The 24,195-nt window shown below is 40.2% G+C and overlaps 1 protein-coding gene across 1 annotated transcript in view; it reads right to left on the reverse strand.

Moving 5' to 3' along the window:
* MTPN (myotrophin) overlaps nt 1–24,195 on the reverse strand; it is an 81,056-nt gene that overhangs the window by 47,701 nt on the left and 9,160 nt on the right. The window contains exon 3 of the mRNA XM_053718988.1: nt 20,080–20,163. Coding sequence (XP_053574963.1) covers nt 20,080–20,163 — 84 coding nt within the window. The remainder of the gene's footprint in view (nt 1–20,079; nt 20,164–24,195) is intronic.

A 24,195-nucleotide genomic window follows, 5' to 3' on the forward strand; every position in this document is an offset into this window, starting at 1 on the left:
CTACACATAGATTCTCAGAGGTAAGTGTCCTTCCTAAGTCTGATTTGTGTTTATGTCTGGATATGTAATTTATCAGTTGGTTATAATGCAACCATGAGGCAAATATCGTGGGTTGACAGTCCCTCAATCTGTTTTGTGGGATGACCTTCCTGTTCTCCACCACTCCATGGAGGGAACCTTCTTTTAGTTTATAAGGTTTGATCTTACAAGAGACCAACTGGTGAAAGGGGAGTTCTGGATTTTCTAGTATTGGTGTTAAGGGAGAATGTTTTCGTGGAGATGTTTGTAGAGGTAGCTAAAGTCATGTCCCAAATACAAAATGTTTCCTCTAGTAAATGATAGTCTGTGACAGCTTTAGGACGATATGAGGGTGGTAACCAGGCTAAAGAACCCATGTTATTAACTTTGAGAATCTGCCTGTCTAGTTGGATCCATGCTTTGCGTTCTATGATTTGTGACCATTCTACTATCCTTTGTAACCCAATTGCTCTTCTAAATGAGGAGAGATCTGGTAAGCCCAACCCTCCTCTATCTCTTGGGAGGAACATAGTACGTTTTGGCAACCTAGGTTTGACATCAGCCCAAATTAATTGTTCAATTCGTTTTTGTAACCGAGCAAAGTTTCCCTTGGGGAGAGCAATAGGTAAAGTTTGTAAGAAATAAAGTATACAGGGCAGGATATTCATCTTAATGACACCCACTTTCCCTAACCATGATATATGTTTATTTTTCCAGGATGAGAGGTCTGCGACAATGTCTTTAAGGGAGGCATAGTTATGTTTAAAGAGGTCTGAGGGATCAGATGTTAGATGAATGCCGAGGTATTTTAATTTATTCTTTGCGAGTGTGATATATTCCTGTTGCAAGGAATGTACTATTTTTGGACAGGTATTTATGTTTAATAGTTCGGATTTAGTTAAATTGAGGAAGTTAGAGGTCTTACCGTACGCTCGGAGTTCACCAAGTAACTCAGGGATAGATTTATTCCCATTGGTTAGAGTGTATAAGACATTGTTGGCGTATAACGCCTGTTTGTACTCTGTTCTTTCTATACTTATACCCGTAATGTGTTTTGTTCTAACTTTGTGGGCCAGAACCTCTATTGACAGGGCAAAGAGCAATGGGGACAGGGGACACCCCTGTCTGGTACCATTACTAATGCAAAATGACTCCGACAGTGTACCATTGATTCTAATTTTAGCATTGGGTTTCGAATATTGCACTATTTGTTTCTCTTTTGTTCCCTTTTAGGTATTTTATCGATGTATTTGTTATGGATCTTACCAAGGATTTTTAAACATCTGAATTAAGGATTTGTTTTCACTAGATTTTTAGTGCTTTTTAATATTATCACTGATTTTTTATTTTTGTCTTTTGACCTTTGTTTATCATTTGAATTAAAGTTTTCCACGTGGATTTTTTCACAAGTTATTTTTATACACCTCACGGATTTACAATTTTTTAATTTAGAAGCTGAACCACAATAATTTGACCCACTCAACGTTTACATTCTACTATTATTGACTTCACGTTATATTTCTACACGTCACTTTGGAGGAAACACTACTGGATTCACTTACATATAACCGGTTGAACATTTGAACATTTTTTATGCAAGCCAATTTTTGTGAACACTTTTTTGTGAACGCTATTTTTCTTTGTTGACAGCTATTGTGTGCACTCAATCACTCACTTAGGACATGTACATTCAATAATATAAACAACCTAACTCCTCATCACTGGCTCACTTAGTCAGCGTCACAGGCTTTACTCCATTGGATATTTTTAGATACTTTTAGATTTGTTTATTATATTTATTTTTGTTAAGTCAGACATGGATCCATGCGTCTGATTGCCATTTGTAAATTTTTATATGTATTAAAATGTACTTTTTACTAGCCTTTTAAGCTTTTTAGTGCTTACTCTCTCCCCATTTTAAAATATGAAACATCACCAAAGTATATATAAATAAGTATTATGAAACAACTTTAATTTGCCCATTTTTCATGTATTTTAGTTTACTAAAATGTAGGTTTTTCTAATCAGAATTTGAAATGTGCACTGCTGACTTATCAAGGTTATCTGTATCTAATGGCTTTAAAAGGACACAAAACCCAACATTTTGCTTTCATGATACAGATAGAGCATGCAGTTTAAAATAACTTTCCAATTTAGTTCTATTATCTATTTTTGCTTTGTTCTCTTGGTATCCGCAAAAATGCACTACTGGGAAGTAGCTGAACACATCAGGTAAGCTAATGACAAGAGGTATATATATGTGCAGCTACCAATCTAGCTAGCTCCTGTAGTGCATTGCTACTCATGAGCCTACCATGGTATGCTTTACCAGAAAAGGATACCAAGAGAATTAAGCAAATTAGATAATTAAATTACATTGGAAAGTTGTTTAATAGGCAGGGTTCGACAAACCCAGGAGCCACTGGATTTTTCTCCATAGATCTATATACAAATACCACTGTCTGGCTCCTAAATATTCTTACGGTCTCCTAATTTTTAAACAGATTTGTCAAGCACTGTTAGGGCATGCACTATACGGATCCTAAAAGTTTAATTTTGACTTTGTCCCTCTGATATCAAAACAATGCATTTTACGACACTGACTAGCCTTGTTGTCTGCAGACTAAAGTTCACGTTGGCACCTCCAAATACGGCAAATGGTGTGTAGAGTTTGATTATTGAAAAACAAATTGCAGTAAAAAGATTAAATTTCTTTTAAACCATTTAGACTTGATGTTATTCCATACCAAGGAGTTTGCTGTTCCTTTAAATCAGAAACTAATCCTCTGAGATAGCAAGAAAGTGATAGTAAATGTTTGTCACACAACAACACTGCAGTCTCATTGATCCCTTCCAGGAAAGACGAACGGTTTCCTTGAAGGTGATATCAGTGCTTCCACAGTTTCTACTGCCAGACAGATCATTTATTATATGCAGCTAAAACTAACGCAGCTTTTGTAACAACCTTCCTATTGCTAGAGATAAAGGAACGTTACTAAGCTGAAACGTGATTATAAAAAAAAAACCGAAGGACAGCAAGGTTGATAACCTCATAATACCAGAAGTATTACTTTTCAATGTGACTTATCAGTTTATACATGAATGCATGTATGGAAAGCGCAAGTATGGTTTATTCCACAATCAAACTCTTTTGCAGCGAAAGCAACTGACCTGCAATGTGCGTTGTTGTGTAAATAATGTAACCATATTAGAATGATAAACTGACAATTCTGGACGTGTTTAGAATGTTGATACCAGTTCTCAATCTAATGAGTGCAAATTTAAAAAAAAAAAAAAAAAAAAAAAAAAAAATACATAATTTATGCTTACCTGATAAATTTATTTCTCTTGTAGTGTAGTCAGTCCACGGGTCATCCATTACTTATGGGATTATATCTCCTTCCCAACAGGAAGTTGCAAGAGGATCACCCAAGCAGAGTTGCTATATAGCTCCTCCCCTCACATGTCATATCCAGTCATTCGACCGAAACAAGACGAGAAAGGAGAAACCATAGGGTGCAGTGGTGACTGGAGTTTAATTAAAATTTAAACCTGCCTTAAAGACAGGGCGGGCCGTGGACTGACTACACTACAAGAGAAATAAATTTATCAGGTAAGCATAAATTATGTTTTCTCTTGTTAAGTGTAGTCAGTCCACGGGTCATCCATTACTTATGGGATACCAATACCAAAGCAAAAAGTACACGGATGATGGGAGGGACAAGGCAGGAACTTTAAACGGAAGGAACCACTGCCTGAAGAACCTTTCTCCCAAAAATAGCCTCCGAAGAAGCAAAAGTGTCAAATTTGTAAAATTTCGAAAAAGTGTGAAGTGAAGACCAAATTGCAGCCTTGCAAATCTGTTCAACAGAGGCCTCATTCTTAAAGGCCCAGGTGGAAGCCACAGCTCTAGTGGAATGAGCTGTAATTCTTTCAGGAGGCTGCTGTCTAGCAGTCTCATAGGCTAAACGTATGATGCTACGAAGCCAAAAGGAGAGAGAGGTAGCCAAAGCTTTTTGACCTCTCCTCTGTCCAGAGTAAACGACAAACAGAGAAGAAGTTTGACGAAAATCCTTAGTTGCCTGCAAATAGAACTTCAGGGCACGGACTACGTCCAGATTATGCAAAAGTCGTTCCTTCTTTGAAGAAGGATTAGGACACAAAGATGGAACAACAATCTCTTGATTGATATTCCTGTTAGAAACTACCTTAGGTAAGAACCCAGGTTTAGTACGCAGAACTACCTTGTCTGAATGAAAAATCAGATAAGGAGAATCACAATGTAAGGCAGATAACTCAGAGACTCTTCGAGCCGAGGAAATAGCCATCAAAAACAGAACTTTCCAAGATAACAGCTTGATATCAATGGAATGAAGGGGTTCAAATGGAACACCTTGCAAAACGTTAAGAACTAAGTTTAAGCTCCACGGCGGAGCAACAGTCTTAAACACAGGCTTAATCCTAGCCAAAGCCTGACAAAAAGCCTGAACATCTGGAACTTCTGCCAGACGTTTGTGTAGAAGAATAGACAGAGCCGAAATCTGTCCCTTTAACGAACTAGCAGATAAGCCCTTTTCTAAACCCTCTTGTAGAAAAGACAATATCCTAGGAATCCTAACCTTACTCCATGAGTAACTCTTGGATTCGCACCAATATAAATATTTACGCCATATCTTATGGTAAATTTTTCTGGTAACAGGGTTCCGAGCCTGTATTAAAGTATCAATAACCGACTCCGAGAAGCCACGCTTTGATAGAATCAAGCGTTCAATCTCCATGCAGTCAGCCTCAGAGAAATTAGATTTGGATGGTTGAAAGGACCCTGAATTAGAAGGTCCTGCCTCAGAGGCAGAGACCAAGGTGGACAGGACGACATGTCCACTAGGTCTGCATACCAGGTCCTGCGTGGCCACGCAGGCGCTACCAAAATCACTGATGCTCTCTCCTGTTTGATCTTGGCAATCAGTCGAGGCAGCATCGGGAATGGTGGAAACACATAAGCCATGTTGAAGACCCAAGGGGCTGTCAGAGCATTTATCAGCGCCGCTCCCGGGTCCCTGGATCCGTAACAAGGAAGCTTGGCGTTCTGGCGAGACGCCATGAGATCCAGATCTGGTTTGCCCCAACGATGAATCAGTTGAGCGAAGACCTCCGGATGAAGTTCCCACTCCCCCGGATGAAAATTCTGGCGACTTAGAAAATCCGCCTCCCAGTTCTCCACGCCTGGGATGTAGATCGCTGACAGGTGGCAAGAGTGAGACTCTGCCCAGCGAATCATCTTTGAGACTTCCAACATCGCTAGGGAACTCCTGGTTCACCCTTGATGGTTGATGTAAGCCACAGTCGTGATGTTGTCCGACTGAAATCTGATGAACCTCAGTGTTGCTAACTGAGGCCAAGCTAGAAGAGCATTGAATATTGCTCTTAACTCCAGAATATTTATTGGGAGGAGTTTCTCCTCCTGAGTCCACGAACCCTGAGCCTTCAGGGAATTCCAGACTGCGCCCCAACCTAGAAGGCTGGCGTCTGTTGATACAATCGTCCAATCTGGCCTGCGAAAGGTCATCCCCTTGGACAGATGGGGCCGAGAAAGCCACCATAGAAAAGAATCTCTGGTCTCTTGATCCAGATTTAGTAGAGGGGACAAATCTGAGTAATCCCCATTCCACTGACTGAGCATGCACAATTGCAGTGGTCTGAGATGCAGGCGCGCAAATGGTACTATTTCCATTGCCGCAACCATTAAGCCGATTACTTCCATGCACTGAGCTACTGACGGGTGTGGAATGGAATGAAGGGCACGGCAAGTATTTTGAAGCTTTAATAACCTGGACTCAGTCAGGTAAATTTTCATCTCTATAGAATCTATAAGAGTCCCTAGGAAGGGAACCCTTGTGAGTGGTAATAGAGAACTCTTTTCCACGTTCACCTTCCACCCATGCGACCTCAGAAACACCAGAACTATCTCTGTGTGAGACTTGGCAATTTGAAAACTTGACGCTTGTATCAGAATGTCGTCTAGGTACGGAGCCACCGCTATGCCTCGCGGTCTTAGTACCGCCAGAAGAGAGCCCAGACCCTTTGTAAAGATTCTCGGGGCCGTAGCTAACCCGAAGGGAAGAGCTACAAACTGGTAATGCCTGTCTAGAAAGGCAAATCTTAGGTACCGATAATGATCTTTGTGAATCGGTATGTGAAGGTAGGCATCCTTTAAGTCCACTGTGGTCATGTATTGACCCTCTTGGATCATGGGTAGGATGGTTCGAATAGTTTCCATTTTGAATGATGGAACTCTTAGGAATTTGTTTAAGATCTTTAGGTCCAAGATTGGTCTGAAGGTTCCCTCTTTCTTGGGGACCACAAACAGATTTGAGTAAAATCCTTGCCCTTGTTCCGTCCGCGGAACTGGGTGGATCACCCCCATTAATAAGAGGTCTTGTACACAGCGTAGAAACGCCTCTTTCATTATTTGGTTTGCTGATAACCTTGAAAGATGAGATCTCCCTTGTGGAGGAGAAGCTTTGAAGTCCAGAAGGTATCCCTGAGATATGATCTCCAACACCCAGGGATCCTGGACATCTCTTGCCCAAGCCTGGGTGAAGAGATAGTCTGCCCCCCACTAGATCCGTTTCCGGATAGGGGGCCCTCTCTTCATGCTGTCTTAGGGGCAGAAGCAGGTTTTCTGGCCTGCTTGCCCTTGTTCCAGGACTGGTTAGCTTTCCAGCCCTGTCTGTAACGAGCAACAGTTCCTTCCTGTTTTGGAGCGGAGGAAGTTGATGCTGCTCCTGCCTTGAAGTTACGAAAGGCACGAAAATTAGACTAGATTTGGCCTTGTCCTGAGGAAGAGTATGACCCTTACCCCCAGTAATGTCAGCAATAATTTCTTTCAAGCCGGGCCCAAACAAGGTCTGCCCTTTGAAAGGAATATTAAGCAATTTAGATTTAGAAGTCACGTCAGCTGACCATGATTTAAGCCATAGCACTCTGTGCGCTTGGATGGCGAAACCAGAGTTCTTAGCCATTAATTTGGTTAAATGTACAACAGCATCAGAAACAAATGTGTTAGCTAGCTTAAGTGCTTTAAGCTTGTTCATAATCTCATCCAATGGAGCTGTGCGAATGGCCTCTTCCAGAGACTCAAACCAGAATGCCGCAGCAGCAGTGACAGGCGCAATGCATGCAAGGGGCTGTAAGATAAAACCTTGTTGAACAAACATTTTCTTAAGGTAACCTAATTTTTTATCCATTGGATCTGAAAAAGCACAACTATCCTCCACCGGAATAGTAGTACGCTTAGCCAAAGTAGAAACTGCTCCCTCCACCTTAGGGACCGTCTGCCATAAGTCCCGTGTGGTGGCGTCTATTGGAAACATTTTCCTAAATATAGGAGGGGGGGAAAAGGGCACACCGGGCCTATCCCACTCCTTGTTAATAATCTCTGTAAGCCTCTTACGTATAGGAAAAACGTCAGTACACACCGGTACCGCATAGTATCTATCCAGCCTACATAATTTCTCTGGAATTGCAACCATGTTACAATCATTCAGAGCTGCTAATACCTCCCCCCTAGCAGTACGCGGAGGTTTTCAAGCTTAAATTTAAAATTTAGAAATCTCTGAATCCAGTCTCCCTGGATCAGATCCGTCACCCACAGAATGAAGCTCTCCGTCCTCATGTTCTGCAAATTGTGACGCAGTATCAGACATGGCTCTCCCATCATCAGCGCGCTCTGTCCTTAACCCCGAGCAATCGCGCTTGCCTCTAAATTCTGGCAATTTAGATAATACCTCGGTCATAACAGTAGCCATGTCTTGCAAAGTGATTTGTATGGGCCTCTCTGATGTACTTGGCGCCACAATATCACGCACCTCCTGAGCGGGAGGCGAAGGTACTGACACGTGAGGAGAGTTAGTCGGCATAACTTCCCCCTCGTTGTCTGGTGATAATTTCTTTACATGTAAAGATTGACTTATTTAAAGTGACATCAATGCATTTAGTACACAAATTTCTATGGGGCTCCACATTGGCCTTCAAACATAGTGAACAAGCAGATTCATCTGTGTCAGACATGTTTAAATAGACTAGCAATGAGACTAGCAAGCTTGGAAAATACTTTCAATAAATTTACAAGCAATATAAAAAACGCTACTGCGCATTTAAGAAGCACAAAAAGCTGTCACAGTTGAAATAACAATGAACCAAATCAGTTATAGCAACCAAAATTTCACAGTAAATTTATTAAATTAGCAAAGGATTGCACCCACCAGCAAATGGATGATTAACCCCTTAATACCCCAAAACGGATATCAATTTAACAAATAACGTTTTTATCACAGTCAAACACACTGTCACAGGTCTGCTGTGACTGATTACCTCCCTCAAAATGAATTTTGAAGACCCCTGAGCTCTCTAGGGACGTCCTGGATCATGGAGGATGAAGTAGGAAAACTGACTGAATTTTTACTACGCAAAAAAGCGCTAAAATAGGCCCCTCCCACACATATTACAACAGTGTGGAATCTCAGTTAACTGTTTCTATGCAGAAATAAACGTTAGCCATGTGGAAAAATCATGTCCCAATAAGTTTTATCACCAAGCACCTCACAAAAAACGATTAACATGCCAGTAAACGTTTTGAACATTAAAAAATTATGAAGTGTTATTAAAAAGCCTGCTACCAGTCGCTTTTACTGCAGTTAAGGCTCAAACATTACTTCAGCATTAACAGTATTTTCTTAGCCAAATTCCATTCCCTACAAAAATACTTCAGTGCACGTACTCAGCCTAATACCAGTCGCTACCACTGCATTCAAGGCTGTACTTACATTACATTGGTAACAGCAGTATTTTCTAGTCAATTCCATTCCTTAGAAAAATAATTTACTGCACATACCTCGTTTGCAGGGGGGCCCCGCATGCTATTCCCCTTTCTGAAGTTACCTCACTCCTCAGAATGTGCGAGAAACAGCCAGTGGATCTTAGTTACTTCTGCTAAGATCATAGAAAACGCAGGCAGATTCTTCTTCTAATACTGCCTGAGAACAAACAGCACACTCCGGTGCCATTTAAAATAAACTTTTGATTGAAGACATAAACTAAGTTTAAAAACACCACAGACCTCTCACAACGACCTATGTTGAGTTGCAAGAGAATGACTGGATATGACATGTGAGGGGAGGAGCTATATAGCAACTCTGCTTGGGTGATCCTCTTGCAACTTCCTGTTGGGAAGGAGATATAATCCCATAAGTAATGGATGACCCGTGGACTGACTACACTTAACAAAAAAAAAAAAAAAAAAAAAAAAAAAGACTCCTCACCCCCACCGTAAATGCTTGACAAATGGAGAACCGCAATCCTATATGTATATAAAATGTTGATATTCCCGTGTTGCCTCAAATCATGTTCCTCACAGGTTGAAAAGTTAAGGCATTAGTTAGGATCCAAGAAACCGAAAATGTATGGATTTTGGATTTAAATTACGATTCTTGGTTCACCTACTCTGTGAGACTAGTACTAGATTATGCAGGAAAACAAGACAAAATAAATATTTTTAACTTTACACTTGACCTTTTTTGTTGTTGTTGTTACACAACAGAACTTAATCTTTAAAACTGACCGATATCTAATTTATGAGAGAAATGCAATGCGACAACTGACCAAGATAAAGAGACAGCCTTTCTAGAACTGAAATGTCCTTCAGCCGATATGCCTCGACAGTGCAAAGCACAAACAAAAGTTGAAATGGTAGTCTCTGCAGGAGAAAGATCTTCATTTTCTTTATAGAAGAACAAATATATAAAAACAAAAAATAAAACCTGACAATTCTATGATCTGTCAACATACTCCATAGCAAGCAGACAGCATCTAGTCTATACATTTTTTTTTTAAATTTACTGTTTTCTTAGCTAGACAAGAAGGTAAACAAGGAAGACACTATATTTTGAAGCCCCTTCAGAGTTTCTATTCAAAGTGCTCGAAATTTAAGACTCCTTTAAGAAGGAACATTGATTAACCCCGTCCTGTCGTTAGGGCGTTCCATGTCATCCTAACAACAGTGCTGGGCTTTAGTGCCATTAGGACGGCATGGAACGTCCTAATGTTTGGCTGTACTGATGCCATAACAGCTTCCTAGCGTCATAGGCACTCCCCCCTGACCCGATCCCATCATTAAAATCCTGGGATCGCATGAATGATCGAGCAATATAAAAAAAAATGTTTTTACTTATTTACATCAGAACTGTTAAGATATAACAAGTATCGTCATGAAAGGGTTAAGTGCAGCAAATCATGAAGAGACTTCGCCATAAAGGATCAGACTGTGCCTTTAGGACAGTATCAAGTAAAAGAGTTAGTTTCCAAAGATGTGTATTTTTATTGAAGTTAAATTAAGGCACATGTCAAATGCTTACAAAATACAATAAGCAACATGAGAACACAATTATAATAAACACCATTTAGATAGTCTTCCTATCAAAACCTTCCAATAGTATTTAGGGGGCTAATCATGGCCCTCTTACACATATAGAAAAATGTTAATAAAAGAATAAGTAACCTAATTTTGAAGAGATCAGCATCATAAATGGACTCAAACATTGCAAAAGCTACCCAACTAAGGTAGAATATAATACACTGCATTAGTATAGAGAATAGGTTTTTCTAATATTGCTAATTAAACAAATATAGTGGAGATTTGTAAACCAGGACACAAAATGTAAAATTAAAGGACTTCTCTGCAAAATATGCTGAGTAAATAGGGATGTAGCTACATAGCAATAAATGTACCATCATTTAATAATGAACGGTAATTGCCCAAGGTAGCTTTTGGCTTTATTGGTCTTGCTAATGTCTTCATTAATGGTTAGGAAAAAATAGCTCTAAGGGAGATTAACTACTTGGCACGATTAGATGATATCATGTGAAAGGCATGTTATTGACATCTTATTTTATTGAATACTCTTAAGAGTCAAATCCTTTAATAAGCTATTGATCACTTTACTTTAGTGAGATATAGTTAGAAAAGCAACTATATTAAATAGTGGTGATTCAGAGGTAAACCGCGTAAAAAGTCTGGATATAATCAAAGAAATCCAGAGTACTATAAATGAGTGTGGGGGGTGAATGGTGAGGCAGCCAAGAAGCGAGATAATTATAGACATGCTGGCCAGTAATACATAAACTAAATTAAGCAAGTTAAAATTATCTTAAGACTGGGTATGAGGAAATACAAGATGAATAGCACTGCAGAAGGATTGAACAGGTATGCTTTTATATCAAATAGACAGTTTGACTGTCCAATAGCAGTTTACCATGCAAAGATTAAAAACTTTAACATTGAATCTGGCTATTCAGATATGAGACTAAACATCATATGCACTATATATCTGAACCAGACATCTGCAACTAAAGCCATAAGTATCTACATCGAGTGCCAAATTTAGAGATTTCATAGAACATGCCATACCCTCTTGCTTCTCTTAAGCAAATAACTAAGAACACAAATTGTTTTTCTAGACCCATGGAGCCTGGAAATAAGAGATTATTAAGTATAAACAAAATGACTCCAAAGTAAGGGCACATTTTCATGTGATATACACACATCAATATTACACTAGGAAGAAAAAAAAAAGGGGGGGCGGGATATGATGGAAAGGGCGTTTGTCACATTAACCCGGCCGCAGACAGTATGACAATTTTAGGGAATTTTCTCCTATCCTTTGAGTAAGATAGGAAAAATGCATACAAGACCAGCACCTGCTCAGCTTTTAAATGATATAGGCTGTAATGGCTCAGTATACAAACTAGTAATAACCTTATATCAGATATAACACTGTATCTGATACAGTATGGTAGAAGCTGTAGATAGCTATAGCCTCGGGTATCCAAATTCAGTGCAATATACCAACAGCAAAAAGGAGAAAAAATAGCCAGTCCATAGAATAGTTGCATAGCTACTATTTAACCAATGCCAGGTATACCTATATCATGTCTATAATTAACTACTTATGGTCTTAAATTATTTTTAAAAATGATCCAAAAGAAAAAAAAAAAACCCACCATCTTTCAAAAAGGTGCGCCTAGTGGTACGTTGCAATATGTTTTTGGCTGCACCAAGGTTAAATTCTGATGTGATTTGCAAAATTGTGGCCTGACTGTTTGCTTGCACAAGTCTAGCCACCCTCTTACCTTTCTCATCAACTAGCATTTTTCCCTCGCCAGGACTGCCGCTGATTTTTTTTGTTCATTGCCCCATTCGATACACCCTTGAAACTGTGGTACGTGAAAAGTTCAGAAGTACTGCCATTTCAGATACTCTTCGTCCAGCAACTACTATCATGCCACTGTCAAAGTCCATTAGATTACTGCTCTTCCCCATTCTCCCTGTGGTTTATACGCTTAACTGATAGAAGGCAGGTTGTTCTGCTGTATTTATAGCAAAACAGTGGAAAAAACCATCTGTTTGCACAGCAGTTCTGTACCTAATAAAGTGGCCAATATGTGTACATTCTCACCGTAATTTGAATACATCATTTTAGAATTTATTTAGTATTTAATGCAGTGATCAACATACATAATATATACTTTGTGTGTATGTATGTATGTATGTATGTATGTATGTATGTATGTATGTATGTATGTATGTATGTATGTATGTATGTATGTATGTATGTATATATATATATATATATATATATATATATATATATTTTTTTTTTAAGCATATAAACATTTGAGAATACATGGTAGCATGTGTGGCTGCAAACTAGATTTCCTCTCATTTCCAAAAACTCCTCGAGCTGCCCTCTTCGATCAAACACTGACCTCTCTCTTCCTATTATCTCTATGACCCTCCCTCGCCTCCAAGAGTTGCTCCTGTCCTCTGGAACTCTCTACCTAGTCCAGACTGTCTAAAAACTTTTATATCTTCAGATGCTCTTTAAAAACGCACCAATTCAGAGGGGATTGCCATCTCTTTTTTCATCCTATCCAAAATAGATCTTGAACTGCCTTGACTCACTACTGCAGCTACAATTTTACAAGTTACCCACACCTTGTCTCTACACCCTCAACCTAAAGACAGTAAGCTCTTCAGAATACTAGTTTTGTTTAGTCTGTTCTGTTTTTGTGTATTATAACAAATCTTAGTCATTTGTGTCCACAATGTTATGGACATTAGCAGCCCCATACAAATGAATATTAAAGAGGCTATGCATAAAACCCAAAAATTATCTTTCAGGATTTAGGTAGAACATACAATTTTAAAACAGCTTTCCAGTTTACTTCTATTATCAAATTTGCTTCATTCTCTTGGTATATGTTGGAGCAGCAATGCACTAAACATACACCAATCAGCAGCTAGAACCTAGGTTTTTTTGCTGCTACTGGGCTTTCCTAGATAAGCCTTTCAACAAAAGGATAAACAAATTATGCTTACCTGATAATTTTCTTTTGATAGGAAGAGTCCACAGCTGCATTCATTACTTTTTTTTGGGGGGGGGAGGGGGGCCAAAGGCTTAAATACCTCCCACACTTCCCTCATCTCCCAACGGAACAAGGAACAGTAGGAGAAATATCGGGATGAAAAGAGGTGCCAGAAGAAGAAAAAAGTAAATTTATGCTTACCTGATAAATTAATTTCTTTTATGGTACGACAAGTCCACGGATTCATCCTTTACTTGTGGGATATTATCCTAGCTGTCTATATAGCTCCTCCCTTAACTCCACCCCCCCCCAGTCATTCGACCGAAGGTACAGGAAGAAAAAGGAGAAACTACAAAGTGCAGAGGTGACTGAAGTTTAAATCAAAAAAATATAATCTGTCTTAAAATGACAGGGCGGGCATCATTTTTAAAAGCCCATGTGGAAGCCACCGCTCTAGTAGAATGAGCTGTAATTATTTCAGGAGGCTGCTGTCCAGCAGTCTCGTATGCCAAACGAATGATGCTTTTTTTGGTACGCAAAAACACCTTATCAGCATGGAAAACAAGATAAGGCAAGTCGCATTGCAATGCAGATAGTTCAGAAACTCTTCGAGCCGAAGAGATAGCAACTAAAAACAGAACTTTCCAAGATAGAAGCTTAATATCTACGGAATGCATAGGTTCAAACGGAACCCCTTGAACTTTAAGAACTAAATTCAAACTCCATGGCGGAGCAACAGGTTTAAACACAGGCTTGATTCTAACTAAAGCCTGACAAAACGACTGAACGTCTGGAACATCTGCCAGACGTTTGTGCAGTAGAATTGATAAAGCAGATATCTGACCCTTTAAGGAACTAGCTGATAGCCCCTTCTCCAATCCTTCTTGGAGAAAGGAAAAACTGTTAGGAATCCTGATCTTACTCCATGAGTAGCCATTGGATTCGCACCAATAAAGATATTTACGCCATATCTTATGATAAATTTTCCTGGCGACAGGCTTTCGAGCCTGAATCAAGGTATCTATGACCGATAAACCCCGCTTGGATAAGATCAAGCATTCAATCTCCAAGCAGTCAGCCGCAGAGAAACTAGATTTGGATGCTGGAACGGACCTTTAATCAGAAGGTCCCGTCTGAGGCAGAGTCTATGGTGGAAGAGATGACATGTCCACCAGGTCTGCATACCAAGTCCTGCGTGGCCACGCAGGTGCTATCAAAATCATCAAAGCTCTCTCCTGTTTGATTCTGGCAATCAAACGAGGAAGGAGAGGAAATGGTGGAAACACATAAGCCAGGTTGAACGACCAGGGTACTGCTAGAGCATCTATCAGTACTGCCTGAGGATCCCTTGACCTGGACCCGTAACAAGGAAGTTTGGCGTTCTGACGAGACGCCATCAGATCCAATTCTGGTGTGCCCCATTGCCGAATCAATTGTGCAAACACCTCCGGATTGAGTTCCCACTCCCCCGGATGAAAAGTCTGACGACTTAGAAAATCCGCTTCCCAGTTCTCCACTCCTGGGATATAGATTGCTGATAGATGGCAAGAGTGAGTCTCTGCCCATCAAATTATTTTGGTAACTTCTATCATCACTAGAGAACTCTTTGTTCCGTCCTGATGATCGATATATGCTACAGTCGTGATCTTGTCCGACTGGAATCGTATGAATCTGGTCGACGCCAGCTGAGGCCACGCCTGAAGCGCGTTGAATATCGCTCTCAGTTCTAGAATATTTATCGGGAGGAGAGCCTCCTCCTGAGTACACAAACCCTGTGCTTTCAGGGAATTCCAGACTGCACCCCGGCCCAATAGGCTGGTGTCCGTCTTCACTATGACCCACGCTGGCATGCGGAAACACATTCCCTTGGACAGATGATCGTGTGACAACCACCAAAGAAGAGAGTCTCTGGTCTCTTGGTCCAGATTTATCTGAGGAGATAAATCTGCATAACCCCCATTCCACTGTTTGAGCATGCAAAGTTGCAGTGGTCTGAGATGCAAGCGAGCAAACGGAACTATGTCCATTGCCGCTACCATTAAACAGATTACCTCCATACACTGAGCCACTGACGGCCGAGGAATGGAATAAAGAGCTCGGCAGATGGATAAAATTTTATTTCCTGACCTCCGTCAGAACATTTTTCATGTCCACCAAATCTATCAGAGTTCCCAGGAATGGAACTCTTGTGAGAGGGATAAGTGAACTTTTTTTTACGTTCACCTTCCACCCGTGAGATCTTAGAAAAGCCAACACAATGTCCGTGTGAGACTTGGCTAGTTGGCAAGTCGACACCTGGGTTAAGATATCGTCCAGATAAGGCGCCACAGCTATGCCCCGTGGCCTTAGAACCGCCAGAAGGGACCCTAGCACCTTTGTGAAAATTCTGGGAGCTGTGGCCAACCCGAAGGGAAGAGCAACAAACTGGTAATGCTTGTCCAGAAAGGCAAACCTGAGGAACTGGTAATGATGATCTTTGTGGATAGGAATGTGTAGATACGCATCCTTTAAATCCACGGTGGTCATATATTGACCCTCCTGGATCATCGGCAAAATAGTCCAAATGGTCTCCATCTTGAAGGATGGGACTCTGAGGAATTTGTTTAGGATCTTGAGATCCAAACTTGGTCTGAAGGTTCCCTCTTTTTTGGGAACCACAGATTGTAGTAGAACCCTTGCCCCTGTTCTGTTTTCGGAACTGGGCAGATCACTCCCATGGTATATAGGTCTTCTACACAGCGTAAGAACGCCTCTCTTTTTGTCTGGTTTACAGACAATTGAGAAAGATGGAATCTCCCCCTTGGGGGAGAATCTTTGAAATCTAGAAGATACCCTGGGTTACGATTTCTAAAGCCCAGGAGTCCTGAACGTCTCTTGCCCAAGCCTGAGTGAAGAGAGAAAGTCTGCCCCCTACTAGATCCGGTCCCTGATCGGGGGCAACCCCTTCATGCTGTCTTGGTGGCAGCAGCAGGCTTCTTGGCCTGTTTACCCTTGTTCCAAGTCTGGTTAGGTCTCCAGACTGACTTGGATTGAGCAAAATTCCCCTCTTGCTTTGCGGCAGGGGAAGAGATAGAGGGACCACCTTTGAAGTTTCGAAAGGAACGAAAATTATTTTGTTTGGTCCTCATCTTATTAGTCTTATCCTGAGGAAGGGCATGGCCTTTCCCTCCAGTGATGTCTGAAATTATCTCTTTCAGTTCAGGCCCGAATAGGGTCTTGCCCTTGAAAGGGATGGCTAAAAGCTTAGCTTTTGATGACACATCAGCAGACCAGGACATAAGCCATAACGCTCTACGCGCTAAAATGGCAAAACTTGAATTCTTCGCCGCTAATTTAGCCAGTTGAAAAGCGGCATCTGTAATGAAATTAGCTAGCTTGAGAGCCCTAATTCTATCCAGAATATCATCTAATGAGGTTTCAACCTGAAGAACCTCTTCCAGAGCCTCGAACCAAAAGGACGCTGCAGTAGTTACAGGAACAATGCACGCAATTGGTTGGAGAAGAAAACCTTGAACAAATATTTTCTTCAGGAGACCCTCTAATTTTTTATCCATAGGATCTTTGAAAGCACAACTGTCCTCAATAGGTATAGTTGTACACTTAGCCAGGGTAGAAATAGCTCCCTCCACCTTAGGGACTGCCACGAGTCCCGCACGGCGTCTGATATGGGAAACATTTTCTTAAAAGTAGGAGGGGGAGCGAACGGAATACCTGGTCTATCCCACTCCTTAGTAACAATGTCCGAAATCCTCTTAGGGACCGGAAAAACATCAGTGTTGGCAGGAACCTCTAGGAATCTGTCCATTTTACACAATTTCTCTGGAACTACAATAAGGTCACAATCATCCAGAGTCGCTAAAACCTCCCTGAGCAATAAGCGGAGGTGTTCTAGTTTAAATTTAAAAGCCGTCATATCTGAGTCTGTCTGAGGGAACATATTTCCTGAATCAGAAATCCCTCCCTTAGCCAGCAAATCCCTCACCCCCAATTCAGAACATTGTGAGGGTACATCGGATATGGCTAATAAAGCGTCAGAGGGCTCAGCGTTTGTTCTCACACCAGACCTACTGCGCTTCCCCTGCAACCCAGGCAGCTTAGATAAAACCTCTGTGAGGGTAGTATTCATAAATGCGGCCATATCTTGCAGGGTGAAAGAATTAGACGCACTAGAAGTACTTGGCGTCGCTTGTGCGGGCGTTAATGGTTATGACACTTGGGGAGAATTAGATGGCATAACCCGATTCCCTTCTGACTGAGAATCATCCTGCGACATACTTTTAGTAGCTAAAATATGTTCTTTGCAATTTATTGACCTTTCAGTGCATGAGGGACACATTCTAAGTGGAGGTGCCACAATGGCTTCTAAACATATTGAACATTGACTTTCCTCAATGTCAGACATGTTGAACAGGCTAGTAATGACTACAAACAAGCATGAAAACACTTTTAGTGAAAGAAAATAATCTTAAAAAACGGTACTGCGACTTTGAGAAAAAAAAAAAAAAAAAAAAAGCGCACACGTTCTGCAAAACAGCCTTAAAAATGCACCAAATTTTTCAAAATTTTGCAAGCAGACACTATATATGTAGTTAAGATTGCCCCACAAGGAATTATAACATTTAACCCTTTAATGTGCAAGCCGGATTGAAAATAGGCCTAGATTCGGAAAAAACACCCTGAGCCCTACCTGCCCTCAGGGATAGCAAATGTAGGGTTAAAGCTTCGATTTGGCCCAAAACATCCACCAGGGCCCTCAGGAGTTAGAGCTTGCTGCGAGAAACTAACTGCGCATCTGAGGCGCGAAAATAGGCCATGGGTTTTAACTAGCCATGTGGGTTCTGAGACCCAAAAAATAAGCCAAGTGTACCCTCAATAAAGTTGCCCAAACGTTATTACCCACAAAACGTTAACAGCACTCCCAGTTCATAAAAACGTTTGCCCACAAACATTTACAACGCAGTGTCAGCCATCTTTGTAATTAGCCCCTTATGCAAGCTTAGTAATGCCCTTCTTATTAGCTCTTAGGATTACTGCTTACCCTTACCCTCATGGGTATACTGTCAGCCTTTCTGAAATACAGTCTCTCCAGAAAAATATGACTGAACATACCTCACTGCTGTATAGCATGAAAACGTTCCTCACACTGAAGTCTCCTGTACTCCTTAGCCTCTGTGGGAACAGCACTGGATCTTAGTTACAAATGCTAAGATCATCCTCCTCCAGGCAGAAGTCTTCATCAATCTGCTGCCTGAGAGTAAATAGTACACACCGGTAGCATTTAAAAACAAAAAACTCTTGCTTGAAGAAATTAAAAACTAATATTTTATCACCTCTTTCACTTTACCCTTCCTAGTACTTAGAGTAGGCAAAGAGAATGACTGGGGGTGGCGCTAAGGAAGGATCTATATAGACAGCTCTGCTGTGATGCTCTTTGCCACTTCCTGTTAGCAGGAGGATAATATCCAACAAGTAAAGGATGAATCCGTGGACTCGTCTTACCTTTATAGAAGAACAATTACCGCCACCTCAGATAAAAAAAAAAAACTGGCAGGAGCTGTGGACTCTTTCCGTCAGAAGAAAATTATCAGGTAAGCATAATTTATGTTTTTCTTCCTAAAAACGGGAAGAGTCCACAGCTGCATTCATTACTTTTGGGAAAATAACCAAGCTACACTGAATGCAAACAACGGGTGGGTACAAAAGGCAGCAGAGCCTGAAATTACCCGACACTGTATAAAAATAGACAACACGGGTGAAAACCTGAAGCCCAGGTAACTGTACATTAGTTACACTGCCAGCAAAGTGGAACTAGAGACCACTCAGTCCCAGAATCTGTCTAGCCCAAACAGCCTTCGAGGAGTCAGCCCCACGGGTCACGACTCCCAGGAAGGTACCTGGCCAAAAAAACCAAGGACCACTATCTGCCCCCAAAAAGGAGAACAGATTCCCAGGAAAAATCCAATGGATCCTTCCACACGGCTCAAACAAACATAGAACAACCCAAGGTGGTCTTACGATAGTAGCGTCCAGGGGGACTAACTCCCTAGAAGCACAAGGACCGAATTAAAATAAAATAAAAAGTTCCATACACAGGGAATGCCAAGTGATAGGATTACTTAAAACTCCAGTCCCATTGCAAAGAGTACTACCCTCTATAAGAGACTATCTTGAACATCTGACACTTCTCTGCCAACCTCCTGTGACGATATTTGGCTGGGGTGTCTTTGCCTCCTCCTGGTGGCCAGGTTCTGTATATCCCAAAAGTAATGAATGCAGCTGTGGATTCTCCCCATTTAAGAAAAGAGAAGGAAGAAAATTGGAAAGTTTAAAATTGTATGCTCTGTCTAAATCATGAATGTCTAATAAGGACTTTACAGTCTAGATTATCTTATTCTACAAAACATTTCAGCATGAAATATGCTTCTGTAGCACATGACAGTAAAAAAAACAAACAAACAAAAAAAACACAAACATTTGAATAACGTTAGGTGTTCACATTGATAGGGCTAGCCCTTTACATCCATAGACTGGGGTGGGGGAACCCACATTCTTTGAAATCACAAGGAACATCTGTAGCCAACGTGTATTTTCCAAACCTTAGCCATCACATAAGGTATGACCGCAAGTAATAATTCTTACCTTGGATAGAAGCAACTTGACACAGTTAAGGTGACCCTCATAGCAGGCAGATAGAAGTGGAGTGATGCCGTGCTTGTCTGCAGCCTGAAAAACAGAGTCACTTAATTGGACACAGCAATATAAAATGTTAAGATGCATAGTAAAACAACTTTGCAATTTATTTTGCCCCCTTGCTCAGTAATTTAGGTGCAAAAACATATCTAATTTGCATTTATATCTTATAATGCCTGCTGATGCCAAACAATAGATATGTTAATACAATGACAAGTCCTGTCTTCTTCAGATGCAAGTCCAGAATGGCTCCTCTAAATAAAAGGAGACTAGTGGGTGGAGTTGGACCATAAAAAATTTTGCAGAAAGGTGTTAATTTGTCCTGATCTGTTAGAAGACATGAACAAAAAAATAAAATAAAATGACAAGGTCTTTACTGCTTCTGAACCGAACCAATTTGCAAAAAAACAAAAACAAAAAAACAAACACCACACACCACCTTAAATACATTTTGACTAGCAATAAAGCAGCTAGTTTGGGAATATAAAGGATATTTTGAAAGGTTTTTCACCCAGGTCCCATAACGAAGCAAATACACAAGTCTGTATTCTGTATAGGAATTGATAACTGTAGTATTTAATTTATACCCAACCCTAAATGGCCTCAAAAGCCCCTTGATTTAGCTCTCATTAACAAGCTATGTCCATAGACTGCAAATTCTTGAAGAGGTTGGGCTAACTCCAAGAACTAAAACTCAGACACTTTGTGGTACAAGAGCTCCATGAAGTCATAGGTTCCCCATTACCTTAAAAACATGGCCTGCTCCACGGCTTTCACACCACCTGAACTAAACGGCTAATCTTGAGTGTGGGACCACAGGATAACTTATTTCAGTCTGCCTACTATTGATTATTGCTGGTGGAAGCTTTCAAGAGACTGAGGAATTAAATATACTAACCGAGTATTATATAACCATATAGTACCAGTACTCAGACTTCCAGAGTCTTGTCAACTAAGACTTCTCCAACATTGGTTAATTTGTCAAGAGAAATAGCCTAAAAAAGGACCACAATATATTTTTCAAGACATCACTTCAGCATTTAATACCCCTGAGCTTGCTACAGTTCTGAAAAGGGATCATCTTCACCCCCTACTGGGTATACTCCCACTACCCTTCCCTTTTACCACCCTTAATAGGTATGCCCCTATTATGTAACTACAAGGCAGTATCCTCCCCGCCATCTTTTATTCTTCTTCTTAAAATTCAGGAGTACTTAAACAAGATTAGTTTTTACAGACACCGTAAGGAGTTTCCAAAGGACGGACACAGCTTTTATCACCCTAAAAGCACAGTAATAAATTATTTAAATCAGCAGCTTACAGCCTCTCAGGGGGTTCAGACAACAACATCTCAGACATCACCACTAGCTCTCCTGAAACCAAATCCTTACTTCTGCCTAATAGTCAAAACCACAATGCCATGAGAACCCCAAACAAACTTATTGACAGTATTTACAGTGGGTATTGAAAAGAATAACCCCCTTGAAAATAATCACATTTTGTTGCTTTGAAGCCAGACATAAAGACACCTCTGTTTTAAATGGTCTTAGGAGGTAGTCAACAGCGAGGCATCGTTTAATCCCACTACTTTTCTTTAGTAACTGGAGGAGAATTATGTTACACTTTCTGGAGAAATGCAGAGCTAGCGACAGAGATACGACAATGTGCCCTGGCTAGGCAGAATTCCAGCTGTGAATATGATAACAAAAAACTCATGTGCCTTCAGATTCTTACCCTCTAAAACTCCCTACGTCATTACTTCAAAGTATCAAATCCTTTATAAATAGATGTATATGGAACGGTAAGAGAGACAAAATTCCAGCTAGGATATTACACAACACTTGATACAGGATGTATTGGCCTCCCTAATATTTGTTATAAGGCTGCAATGCATACACATGCTACTGCATGGGGCTCTAACCATACCCAGGCAACATGGAAGGAATTAGAATAGGCTTCCCTTCCAGCATATTTTAACTTAACATTATTTGCTATGGTTACTTTCTCACTGTTCAGCTTCTATATCCATCAGCAACATGGTTATACAACAATGTTGAGATTTATGGTTCAAACTTCTTCATTGACCTTTAGTGGCCCCTCATCCATCACTAATTCATCCTATTAGTAGATTCCTACATGGTATACCTGAAACACACATTAAGGTCCTGGAGAGATGCCCTTATTACTTCCATTAGGGACTTTTAGAAAGGAAACTCTTCTTAAGCATGAACAAGTTATACAATAAATCTTCCACCTCTACCGAGCCCTACTGATGGATTATTTCTTCTTAAAAAGACCTAGACCATTGATGCCTTGGGGGATTAGATGGACTTTGGGTTCAGCACACACTAAATACCTACTTAAAGGGCCATGATACCCAAATGTTGAAACACTTGAAAGTGATGCAGCATAGCTGTAAAAAGCTGACTAAATAATAAATATGTAATAAAAGGAAAAATATTTGACCTCAAAAGTTCCTCAGTAGCCACAATCCATTGTAAAGGACTTCTAAGCAGCAAATCAGTATGTCTGTCTCAGGACAGGCACAGGAGCAAGCTGTGTGCACACATCTTATTTCCCTATTCAGTTTAAGGAAGTTTACTATGAAATCTCAGGAGAGTTAAGTGAAATCTCATGAGATCACAGTAAAAGAGTTCATGGCCTCAGCATTGCTGATGCCGATTGGCTGCTGTTCATTTCTTTATTTATTTTTTTACCTGCAGCTGAGTAACTTTTTACACAGAACTTACTCTGATGAGCTGAGGAAATTGTGAGGTAAAATATCTTCCTTTTTTACATAGAGATGCTCAGGTGATATTTTCCAGTCAGCTTTTTACAGTTATACTGCATCAGTTTCAAGCGATTTAGCATATGAGTATTATGTCCCTTTAACTGCCCGATCTCAATTAAAAACAAGATCTATAAGAGCCTGGGAGATAGACTGAAATTCTAAGTTCCATCCTAAAAAGGTGGTGAGAGGCTATCATGTTCACTAAAACCACAGTACATTGTATCCCTATATGAACTTTATTACAAGCTTTTAACTAGATGGAACCTTGTACCCTTTAAGCTACATAAAATGTAACCAGCCTGTTTCTGGGTCTGCGGACAGGCAGGTGACGCCCATCATATATGGTGGACATGTCCTGTTATACAACCCCTTTGGCCTAAGATTAGGAATCTTTGCTCCCTATTAGGTCTCCCACATGACTCCTTCTGCAACAGCTCTCCTTCACCTTGGCCTCAGAAAGATGAAATCAAAAAGAGGTTTGATTTATATTCTAATTGGCCAGATATTTATAAAAACAGGCTGCCCCTTACTGGAAGGGGTTTTTATATAATAATTACCTTGAACTAATGGAGAAATGTATATAGATCCCAAATGCAGGATGAACTATTTTATTTACCTTTGGGACTACATAGATAAGAATTATCTATTACGAATTCTGATTTTGCTGCTTATTATATCTAGAGGGTCCTTGGTAGACATGGTGCTATACTCTCTCTCTGAACTTTAGTACTTTAACTACCGACTTCTTAGCTCCCTCCCGTTTTTTTTTGCCTCCCATTTCCCAACTGCAGATATTTTGTTTTGCCTATGACAGACAAGGGTAAGTAGAGTTACCTCCTGTTGATACCAAAGATACTTATATTTACTACTATAGATAAACTGACTTTTTCTCCATACACTGCAATGTGAAAGTTTCGGTGTAAGAATATAGATGCACTTGATCAATGTATGACTCATGTTTGTACACACAATGCATTGATGAGATTGTAATTTTTATTTGAAATTAACTGAAGATTATAGAAATACATTTACATATTCTAAGACCAATCTTTGCTTTGAATACACGATTATGAATACATTATAATTATGAATTTGCTTTGAATACACAAAAAAACAAAAAACAAAAAAAAAAACCTTCAAATGAGAAATGCATCATAACAGAAATTTCTCATCTTATGTCAAAACTATTGTTTAGCATTAAGATGAATTGAGACACAAAACATACTGTGAAATAATCCTGCACTTTACACGTTGCCAAGTATCTTCCTTTTCTT

Source organism: Bombina bombina, chromosome 6 (assembly GCF_027579735.1).
Source record: "Bombina bombina isolate aBomBom1 chromosome 6, aBomBom1.pri, whole genome shotgun sequence".
NCBI lineage: Eukaryota > Metazoa > Chordata > Amphibia > Anura > Bombinatoridae > Bombina > Bombina bombina.